Here is a 12,103-nt window from a genome sequence, read left to right as displayed (position 1 = left end):
AGCTCTTCAGACTGGACGTTTGTGTCTAATCATTTGTCTTATGAGTTTATGAATTCCCTAGTACAAACATGAATGTTTAATGATATTTATGCAATTTTAATTGTATGAAATTAAGCGAGTAAATCTAACTTCTGATGCAATGGCACTTTAAAAAAAATGAATACACATACAAACATACACTGTGTCCTGTACTGTAGAGTTATACCTGATAGCTTTTCCTTTAGGACACATTTCAAAAGCCAAGTGATGTAAAGAGCTGAATGTTGTCTAATCTGTGAGAGAAAATAAGAGATCCACCCACAAACACTTCTACACTTTCTGCACAAACAATGATAATGGTAACAATGAACACGAACAGGTCATGGTGTGTAGAAATGTAACTGTACGACTAAACATGACAACAAAACAACAATGCCTTGGTGCATGCTAGGAATAGCAGTTCTTCAAAATTGATACTGGAGGACTCATTGCAAATACAACAAATAATCATAAGTAATACCTATTTATAAGTGAACTACATTATTCTGTGTTGAAACCATTAAATGTTTTCCGCTGTATTCACCTCGAAAATCATTTTTGCTTGTACTTGCATGCATCAGAGAACCTTTATTGAAAATAAACTGCGGATGGCAGTGCGTTAGCCTCAGCTCTCATGCTGACTGCATCATGATTTTGTGATGTAGGCTGAGGGGCATCTGCAGTCATGTGTCATTGTTTACGTCACAGATGACCTTGACCATGTAAATCTCATTTTCCTCCCTCGCGTCTGGACGTTGTGGATCTTTTCTGGGAAATTCTGAGGAGAGAAAATGAAACTGCCAAACATAGAGAACAGCTGTGAGAAAGACATTGTGACATACAGTATGAAAATATTAAATCTACATTTGTCTCTCAGTTGAACTACTGAACTTTCCTTTTTAATTCAAGTACAAACTGTGCTAATCTTGCTGATCTCATTTATGTGTAAACACTGCAATAGCATTACAATATGATATTCTTCATAGACAGCTTAAAAAGCCTAATCCCAAGCAATATGAACAAGTGATGTACAATGCACAGCTTGACCCGTGGTTGTCATAGATGAGCCATCACAGTGGAATTTGTTGCAAATGTCATCAGTACAGTTGGTAACCTGAACCATTTATCAACATTCTTGCATACTAGGATAAAATATGACAGATGCTAGAGGCTTAAGGCATGGCTGACCAAAACAGTTACAACCGTTCCCATTCATGCGAGTAGTGTCCGTGAGAGTGACATTTGACCCTTAACAAGTTTTAATTGAATACCAGTGAAGTCTGGAGATTTACAAGAGCTGTAGACTGTTTAAAATGGATCTTACAGCAGCGCTACAGGCTAATGAAGTTACAGTGTAACCAGGCGGAGGTGAGCATGTGGAACATATTGTGTACTAGAGCAGCCTTGACCTGCACGTTCTGCTTACTGATAGCAATGGTTACAGTACACTAATTGTGTGTTACTTCTAGAACAGTTAGTGGGCAGCACCTCAGAATGGCAAAGAATGCAGGATCTCGAGACATGGGCTGCATCTGAATATACATACTTCCCTACTATATACTCAGTTAAAACAGTATTTGAAAAGAGTAGTATTTATGAATTCACAGTATTCATAAAAAGTACCCAAATGGCATTCTGAACTGTACAAGCACGCTTTACATTCACACAGCTGATGCTGTAAGTCATATGACGAATGAAGTATGTCTAGATTTTATTTATACTATGTATATAAAACACACATTTTAATGGTTGCAAAGCATGTACTTATTTAAAAGACGTGCCTACTCAGAGAATATGTGATTTATAGACCCAGAAATGTTTTAAATGTTGAACATGTACTGCTCTTGCGGTGCAAACGTCAAAAAGGTCCATCTGGTAGTGATCGTGAGAGATGCAAAGCAAAATAATTCAAATTGCTTATAATTTTGCACACTGTTGACATCTGCTGGTTAAATTAAACATTCAATGACGTATTATACAGAACAACAGAAAGTGTTTTCAGGAAAACTGAAACTGCATGACTTTTGTCAGTTTGTTACATGTGCCAAAACACTCATTTAAAACAATAGATTTATTGAACACACACATCACTTTAAGCTGATGATACATGGGGCAACTTTTTGAGCAATTTTGAAGGACAACTTTTTTTGAGCAATGTGTCTTGGGCACTTTCCCACTGAGAATGGGTAACAAATTTCCATCTGGATTAGATCAGTTATGGGCCCTGTGTCTCAACATTGCTCAAAAAGTTACCCCATGTATCATGAGCCTTAGTCTAGCACTTGGTTACGTCCCTGTTGAACACCCCCCACCACCACCATAATTGTGGTTAGGTATGTTTTGAAGCATAGCAGCTGGTTTGAGCTGGTTTAAGCTGGTCCTTAGTTGGTCTTTAGCTGGTTTAATCTGGTCATGTGCTGGCCCTAAACTGGTTGGCCAAACTAAGGACCAGTTTAAACCAGCTGCCATGCTTCAAAACATACCTAACCAGCATATGCGGGGGGGTTTTTTTTCAACAGAGATCTGTTTAAAAAAACGATTAAAAACCAGCGCAGCGGAATGCAAAAACGCAGTCTGTGCGATCTGATTCATTAGCTTGCAGCTATACATACAGGAGTTAATGTTAATGTATAAACCTCCATTCATTCTAGAGCAATTTATATCAGCAGCTGTGGATTAGCATTGTTGACTGATGTACATGTTCTCCATTGTGCTGCTTAAATGACCCTTTAGGGCTTCATGCACATAAAAAGACAACTCATCACATGTAGCCTGGTTTCATTCTGCAGCGATCCTCTTATGGCTCCCTATAGAAGCAAGACTCCACACATCTGACATCTTAACTGCTGATCTCATAGAAAAGCCTCTCACTTCAATACATAAACCTGTTAAAGTGAGCCATGGGTCTCATCTCGCTGAGGCGCAGCTCTAAAAGTTACTCAATCTCCTCTCTACAGTATATGTCATGCTGAATCTAGCTATAATTCCCACGTCATATTGCCTTAGAGACCATCAGGGAAGCCTCTCAGTTCACAGAATGCGTTTTACATTCCACAGCACTGGTTTTGAATTGTTGTTCAATGTAAAAGTGCTAGATGGACGTATTTGATTATTGTGCTTCCTTTTTTGCCTCTTCTTCTTCTTCAGTGTTTTGTGCAAAACTGATGCATTTTAAGATGCAGTGTCAAGTTAAAAATGTATCAAGACCATTCACACTTTTTCTTTCCAGAATTTGTGAACTGACTCTAAAGCCGAAAGTATACTTCAGTTTTGATGCAAACTCTTAGCATATACAAATAACTGAACACATACTCTTTCAAAGTATATTTAATTTGATAGCATGCGTGAACACATACACACTAGAAAGTGTATTTCTCTTCAGAAGTTATGACAGTAAAATATCTTTGTATTCTTGTAACCTATAGACTTGATAAGAGTTTTCCTATTTAAATTGCGAGACATGGATTGAAAAAAGAGATGTGGTTTTAAAAAGTTTAACGTGCACGCTGTGTTTTTAGGCCTGAGATGTGAACACAAGTCCATATAGCACATGTTTACATAGAAAAATAATAGAAATGCAGCACAGTTGAATGCAAAAACGCATTGTGTGTGAACAGGTGCTGTTTGTTCACATCCGTGTGAGGCTGTTTGTAAGAATATTCTTCTCTTGGGACAGTGACAAACAGCTACGTATATCTCCCTGACAAACACTCTGGGTTAATGACGCACAGCTTTCTACCAGTGAGAAACAGAAATGCACTTTTACTTCACTGCTGTGACTGTAAAAGAAGTATTGTGAGGAATGGTAGGCTTATGCTTATGATATGTGTGTTGCACATGTAAATATGTGGCTATATTGGTCCTGCCATTTGGAGATTAGTCTCTTATGGCTGCCTATATGCTGAGGGAGGAAATGGATGGGGCTACAGAGACATATGTGATTGGCATCACAGTTACAATTCATTTAGCAAAGTGTGTGCTTCATGCATTATGTATGTGTTTGCTTGCATGTTTACATGTACATATTCTTGGCTTCCTCTCTAGAATCCCTCTGCGGTCCACATCAAATGAGTGACACTAGAAATAGGCACTATACAAAGGAAACATGCATTATGCATTTTGTGTTCACTACAGCAAAACACTCATCCCTCATCAAAAGTTAATTATTGTAATCCACTTCAATGCATCACGTCAATGCACTATTTCAAGAATTACAACGACTGTCTGATAATACTAAGAACAAAATGTCAACCTTGAGATTGCCTGCCTTTTTAGTAGTCATATAAGCTTTGTGGAATAATTAAAAGAATAAGAAAAAATGTTGATTTTATAAATAGGCCGATCTAACCAAGTGTGTGATGTGAATTATTGAAGCACAGGGTGCGCTGAGCTCTGTCTCCACTCATCAAAGCACGGCAAAGGTTTTGGAATGTACGGTCTATATTTACACATGTAAATGCAGAAAAAATATCTTGGACAAAAATAAAACAAAGCTGTTGTTTATCCCTGTTAATGCCATTTACTATAAATGTTTGTTGGAGTTTGAGAATAAGGACTATTTGTTTGTTATGTGTTTATGATTGTCATGGTACACTGAATAAATGTCTTTGTGTGATTAAAGGAGCATTGTTTGCCATCTTGGCCATTCTTTGTCCATAAAAGAATGGACTCTAAACAAGTCACATGTCCATCTCTGAAATCTCAATCTGACATTTTAAAGGAATAGTTTACTGAAAAAAAAAAAAGTATTGTCATTCCACTTTATTTTATTTTATTTTATTTTATTTTATTTTATTTTATTTTATTTTAGTTTAGTTTAGTTTAGTTTAGTTTAGTTTAGTTTAGTTTAGTTTAGTTTAGTGTTGCTGTTGGTGAACTTTTTCCTTAAATGGCAAAAAAGCCATTATATGGTCTGGGCCTAGTTACATGAAGTCTGCTTTGTAACTAGGCTTTTTGGTAACTGATAAGACCAGTAGGTGTGTTGATCTGGCGGTGGCTGTGGCTAATAGCTCTGAACATGCACATTTGGCCGTGAACCGGTGGGTTGAATGGAGGACAGCTAGTCTCTCTGGGCTGACAGCACTTGAGGGAGTGAAAAAAGCAGATATTTTCTAATTTTAGAACCAAACAATTAAGCTGCCGTTTTGAAGGTCACAAAGTAGCCACTATTGTTGTTGTTCTGTTTATTAAAAGAATCTATTCTCCTATGAAGTAATTAATATTTCAAAGGCTTTTCCCTGTATACACACTTAATTTTGACACAGGGGGAATTTTCACTTTTTATAGTCTTTGGGTTCGGCTTATTTTAAATTAACAACATGTTGCTGTATTGGATAATGTCTTTTAATGTAGAATATAGCCTTGTAATCTCGCTCTACCATTCTAACATGCAAGTAAAATTATACTGTGAAGTTTGGGAAATATTGGGGAAAGTCAGCTGGACCTTGACTAAAAAGGGTCGTACAATGTAATTGCAATGCAGTTTTAATCCACCTGTTTACTCGTTTTAATTTTCAGCAAAGCACCATTTCAATGTCCCACTGCTCCATTCATCGAGGGTCATTCAATCACAGAATAAACAATCTCCTCTATGCTGCATTCCCACTGCGACTCACACCATGAACTAAAGCTCAGTTTTGTTTCCTGCCAATGTTTGATTTATGGCTGGTCTGTGTGTTGGTATTTTCTGTGTGGAGTAGCTATGTTTGGGACCACCATCAGGTTTAAACAGACAGGTCACTCGGGGCTCAGTGAACTAAGATTAACCGTGACTCTAATTGTGATGCTTTGAGAGTAACATTCCACAAGCGTCTTTTCTGAAAGGGAATGCCATGTAATTGTATGGTTTGCAGGGTGTCAGAATATGAAACTAATCATATATGCCTTACTGACTAAATAATCTCAGTTTTGTAGCTATTTATTTAGTGGTTTGCATTTGGGAGTCTGATTCTAAAAGTGATTTTCAGAAGGATCTCCAGTCTTAGTTGAGTCCATCGCTTGACCTCCAGAGGCACAGAAGCAAGAACTTCTAGAGTAAATAAAGCCTCTAGAAACTAGATAAGGTCAATTGGTTTTTAATTCAGCACAGATGAAGACAGACAGTGAAACTGGATCATTTTCTCCTCTACTCTATTCCCTCCCTCAGGTCTCTTCTACACTAGCTCTCTCCCTTTCTCTCTATTTCCCCCACATTAAATACACCAATAGTGTTTCCAAACTACACTCTCAAAGGTACAAAAGCTGTCACTGGGACGGTACCTTTTTGAAAGCTACACTTTTGTAACTTATTTACCCCTAATAGCTGCGTAAAAGTACCTTAAAGGTACATGTTAGTACCTTTTGAAAGGCCCCAGTGACAGCTTTTGTACATTTTTTTCTGAGAGTGTACAGTACTCTCGCCTATATAGATCACCTGGAGCATGCTTTTCTCCAAAAAAGTTGGACCATCTTTAACTTTTTTGTTGATGGAAAGAAAATACAGAAAATTGTGAAGTCAATATAATGTAGCCAAGAGAAGAACGAGATAAAAGAGAACACTGTATCAGATCCATCTGTCGGCAGTTCCTGGCTTCAGATTCAAACATCCCTGTGTTGTTTTTGCTCACAGAGGTGCAGTTCTGAGCTCTTTTTATGTTTTTATTTCTCCATGGTGCCTCATTTTACTGAACTTCTTATGCTGGTATATAATAGTGAAGTGATGCAGTTGATCTAAATCAAAATTTCATAGGGCCTTTGGTATTTGCATGGATGATTTATGGATTTATGTTCATTCCATGAACCAACATTGTCAGAGTAACACAAACAACACTAAAATAATGCAGTGCAACATACATTAACTAAACAACATAAAATATACATTCAACAATGTACTGTAATGTATTGTCTTTTAATATTGATTATAAATTATATGGAAATGCATGCATATATAATTTTTAAAATATACACTTTTGCAGTTGTGTTTTACAGTAAATTGGTATTCATTGACCTGTTAAATGTATTTTTCAGCTATAAATTGTTTTGCTTTAGCATTTTATTCCTTTAAAATTAATAACATTTTTATAATGTGAATGTTGTAGGTCATGTGTATTGTACATATGTGCTTTTTATTTATGTGTTTACATTCCACCTGCATTCTAAAATATGACATTCAGAGGAGCATTGGTGATGCAGAGCATGTGATCTGCACTTTTCACTGTCCATTAGACTCTAACTACAGGCAGGCAAGCCTACTGAGCTTTGTGTGTGTGTGTGTGTGTGTGTGTGTACTGCATGCGTGTGTGATTTCCAAGGCCATGGGAGTGTTTTCCAAGTGCTTGCTCTTCCATGAGCACACCTGAGCTCTTCGGCTGATGCGAAGCCTCAGGTTGCTCCGTGTCGAGAGCTGTTTAGTGTAACCATGCGCGACAAAGCTGCCTTCAATCGTGTTTATCTGTCAGTAATTCTCTGTCTCTACTCTATCAGAACCATTCACTCTTCAGCTAGCAGTCCTCTCCATCTTGGGCTTACATTTTAGTCATTTACTTGGGTTTTCGAAGACATCAAAGAGATGTTCTGAGGTTTTCAAGAATTTGAGATTTGCCTGCGCTAACAAACAGCATGCTGAATATCCTGATATCCTCGCTGGTCGATGCGGATCGCAACATGCGATGGAGGAGGATTGAGCGATTATCCTCGTTGGCAGTATTTATCATTCTATTTCTTTGTGTTGTTTTTTCTGTGTTGCTGAGGTTCATCCCGTGCAGAAATTGTGTTTGTGTTTCAGTTCATTTTGAGTTAAATTTGTTACAGTCATTCATGGCTTCTCCAGTGCAAATATTTCATCATCCTCACTTATTGCATTTAATTTCATTTAGCACATTTATGTTTGCATTTTTGATGACTCTAAGAGTCTTGGGTAATAAATGTATATGGGGAGACATATTGGTCACTGAAAAGCATTATCTTCTTAAATGTTTTATAGCTCTGTCCTATCACTTCCGTTCCTTTCCTCCTTTCATGATTCCTAAAGCCTATAGCTATGAGAGAATGTGACCTCTTACACTGAGTTATTTTGGGTTTAACCCTCTGGTCTGGTTTATGACAAGAATTTATCCAGCAGCTTGACTAATCCAAAATATCCCTAGCCTCTCCCCTGGACCTGTCTGTCAATCATCAAGGTATTTGTGGAATTACATTTACAAGCAGAGACCTTGTGACCATTAGCTGAAATGGACCTTTAATAGAGAACATAGCGTTCAGTGTCTTCAGTGTAAGAATTGCTTTACTCAGATTACAATTCATGTTTGTCTTTTTGACTGTGCTTAGGTGGTGCACCAAAGTAACCCTTGTCTTATTAGGGATTGATTTGCTGATTTTTTGTGTGCTGTATCTGATTGTGGTACCGAGTTAAAATCAATCTTTTTTTTATCCTCAGTTTCACTGTTTTCAGAAATGATCTTTACCATCTTAATGACAGTTACAAGAACTGTGGAGATCAGAGACAGTTTGTTTCCTTTATTACAGACAGTTGGCTTGTTGAATGTAAGTTAAACCATTTTAGTCTCTTGTTTGCCGAACTCCAGGAATACTTCAGGGACCTAAAGCATGAATGCATTATCACTGACAACTAAATGATTGATTATACTCTTAAGGAGTCGGGGATATTTTATGCTTTTGAGAAGCTGTTTGTCTTTCATTTTATCAGTTGCAAACATAAGTTGACATTTTACACTTTAAAAGTACAGCCCATAATGCTGATTTCAAAACAATACAAACAGCATTCTAGGGCCCTGTCCAATGGGAGGGGACCCGGAAACCACAGGAAGCGGTCTGTATTGCAGCAATTATGTCCCGTTAGGTTTCCTGAGCGGTTTGTTATCGACCAAAACTTGATCTAAAGTTTAAACTACACACAATCTTAGAAGTCTAAATGAAAGTCTAAGTATTAGTAGGCATAATTAGTTTGCCTATTCTAGGTTTTGAACAGAATGCATATTTTGTTTCTAAGACTCATTTCCACAGACCACTTTTTTAACAGTCACTGTATGCTTAAACAAACATCAGAACACATGGAACTACTAAAATTACTTTATAATTATTATTTTCTATTTCTATTTATTTGTATTAATCATTGTATTAATTTGTATTAATCATTAGAAAAACAATTTGACCCATGTTTTGGAATGCTTGGTAAGTTAAGAATATGTTTAACAGTTCAAAAAATGTATTTTTTTGAACTGTTGTAAAAATGTATTTTTACTTTTTGTGTGTGAGAGAAAAAAAAAAAATATATATATATATATTTTGCGTTAAAATATAGAAACTCCTTATTTCTCCTACTTAAACTTTTAATCGGCTACCAACAGCAAAGCAGCGAGCAACAACTTTGAACCACTTCACCTTGCTTCCCTCTCTCCATCCCATCCGCTCCCCGGTCAAAACAAAAAGGTCAGGCACGGGGGCGTAACTTTAGTTTTTATTGTCGCATTTATCATTCGATGTTAAATAACGACACATTTATCACATACCACGAGACACTAACTCACAAAACAGCTGCATACACATAAAGAGTTAAAATTACATTTCTGGAATTGTGGTTATACAGCTCACGCTGTCCCGGTTTCCACCCAACCACCCCCGCAGGAGTGTAATGGTCCATTCCAGTCAGACATGTCATGATTGTTGCTGGGAGAGGAGAGAAGCGAGGATCGAGCTCATCTGTTTGAAACTTCTGCCGCTGTGGGACGGTTCGCGTCGATATTATTAAACTCTGTGGCGCGGTCGACTTTAGGACAACAAGGTTTTCTTGATTCATTATTGTTTTTCACTTTATTAAAAAGAGAAAGTGACTATCAGCAAGGTATTCGCGTAGCTTCTGAAGTTTGTGCATGTTCACGCGCAATAATAGATGATGAACTTTGGACTGTTGGATTTCAGTTGTGTTGACATGTCTTTGGGCGGTCAGAAGAAATAAACCCGCTTTGCCCGGCGCTGCGGCGGCTGCTGGGCAGGACGAAGGAGGAATATTTTTTTGTGTGTGTTTTGGGTGTAGTGATATTCAACAACAGTAAACTTGCTACGCCGGGAGCCAGCAAGATATCAAAATGTCTGCCAAGGCTGCAGTAAATAAGGTAGGAAATTACTTTACTAAAGGTACTAAAGGTAGACGGGATACGAGTCCTGACCCATTTAAGGAGCGATACATGTTGGAAAAGACTCATTCTCCACACGACTGTATCCCATTTTCCTTATAATCCACGTGAAAGGCAGAATATTAAAGAGACAGTTCACCGAACATAATAATAAACAAACAAACAAAAAAACTTTCATCCTTTTCTAACTCTCGTGTTATTTTAAACATTTACAACTTTTTAACTTAAATGGAACAAAAAGGGAAATCACGAATAATTTTCATTGCACGAAGTAAAGGTGTGATGAAAGTGACTGGTGACCGAGACTGTCATTCTGACTAACATCTCCATTGGTATATCACGCAAAAAAATAATACGAGTTTGGAATGCATTTTGCGTGAACTGTCCCTTTAAGATTCTTGGACAATTAAAACGCGTTCAAAGTGAAGCTTGAGGAGACTCGTGATGTAACTCACCTGTTGATTATATAAATGGCACTGAAATGCCAAGACTTGTAATGTCAAAGTGGTGTGAAATTACTGTACTTTGATTATAGTAACTATTTTCGCGAGTTACTGAAGATTGTAGACCAACTTTCTCTTGGGATAGCCAATAATGCGCACACAGGGAAATCTCAACCTCAAAATACTTTCTGTTTGTCTGAATAATGTGGGCAGGATTTTGCAGGTGCAGGAAACTACTATTCGGGCCTGTGTAGATGCAGATAAATGCCTCAAATTATAAACGAGATTTGGTTCAGTTATTGTATTATATTCAGCCTGCATATTTGCTTTGGGATTGTTTACACTATAAGACATGTGGTGGGAAAGACTCGACCAGAACCAGCCGTGGTTTTGTGGTTCTGTATCAGAGAGAAAGTCTGCGGAGATGTGGCTTTTGCGTGGGTTATGTGTGTAAGGTGGCTCACGGAGTACAATGGCGCACATTGTGTTTGTGTATGTGTTTATGCTGATCTTGAGTGGGCTTCCTCTTCCACTGTACTGTGTGAGAAGCATATGAAAACATGTGTACTGCACATACAGTTATTCAGGTTTGGTGAGTTTCTCTTGATGAAATGGTTGCGTGATGATGTAATGCCATGGTGTGTATTGACATTATATCAATTTACACCATTGACATAAACATTTAGCATTAAACACATCTATCTATACATTTATACATTTAAGACAGAACATTCATTCAAAGAACAACATTTATTTAAAAAATAAATATTTTTTAACATCGTCTTTTCTTGTTTTTATCTTGTCTTTTAAATCTTACCTTAAAATATATAACATTTCTTTAATATATTTAAGTTACTGTAATGTAGTACTAGAATAGAATTCACTTTGAGGTAGATTTAATAGTTTTAATAGTTGCTGTTTTTAATGATCAGATAATGTAGTTATTATTACTGTGTATCCCAAAATAATACAACAACAGAAGATATGCATGAGAAGACACGGCTTAATTTTTCCAGGTGGAAATTTTTTATCATGTCTGTTTAAGGTGTGGATCTCTCTGGGTGACCTTGTTTTTGTGTCCTAAAGTTTTGCTCAATCTCCCCGGTGTCCTTGTTTTCTCTGGGAGACATTGTCCTGTCTATGCTGTATCTGCTGCATTTTGTTTTGTCTCCTACTTTTAAATACAAAGACTTAATGTGGATGATTACTTTTTCATTAGGTCTTTTGGAGAAGGGGGAAAGGACTATTCTCTATACCTAGTTTGGGACTATTTGTTATTTAAAAATCACTGAATAGTTCCAGAACAGACCAGATACTACAATGAGTGACCTGTAGCTCAAGCCTTAAGACAGCTTATAGAGACAAAAGTGTTTTATTTGTCATCAATGACACCACATGTATTGCATGGCTACTGCTCACCAAGTTGCTCTTAAGGGCTTATTTACGACTTTGACAGGGAAATCATGGAAGATTTTTTTATTTTATTTTTTTTTATTGAGAAATAATGTTTCA

At 37.1% G+C, this 12,103-nt stretch overlaps 1 protein-coding gene across 10 annotated transcripts in view; it reads left to right on the top strand.

Annotated features, from left to right (window-relative positions):
* The window catches only part of tjp1a (tight junction protein 1a), a 129,323-nt gene that overhangs the window by 36,844 nt on the left and 80,376 nt on the right, over positions 1-12,103 (top strand). Inside the window, exon 1 of one of the 10 annotated variants that reach the window (XM_058782076.1) lies at positions 9,664-10,127. The exons of the other annotated variants lie outside the window; for them this stretch is intronic. Coding sequence (XP_058638059.1) covers positions 10,101-10,127 — 27 coding nt within the window. The 5' untranslated portion in view covers positions 9,664-10,100. Of the gene's footprint in view, positions 1-9,663; positions 10,128-12,103 lie in introns of those variants that run through there. 10 annotated transcript variants of the gene reach the window in all.

Source organism: Onychostoma macrolepis, chromosome 07 (assembly GCF_012432095.1).
Source record: "Onychostoma macrolepis isolate SWU-2019 chromosome 07, ASM1243209v1, whole genome shotgun sequence".
Taxonomy (NCBI): domain Eukaryota; kingdom Metazoa; phylum Chordata; class Actinopteri; order Cypriniformes; family Cyprinidae; genus Onychostoma; species Onychostoma macrolepis.
This window is presented reverse-complemented; position numbering and strand designations above follow the sequence as displayed.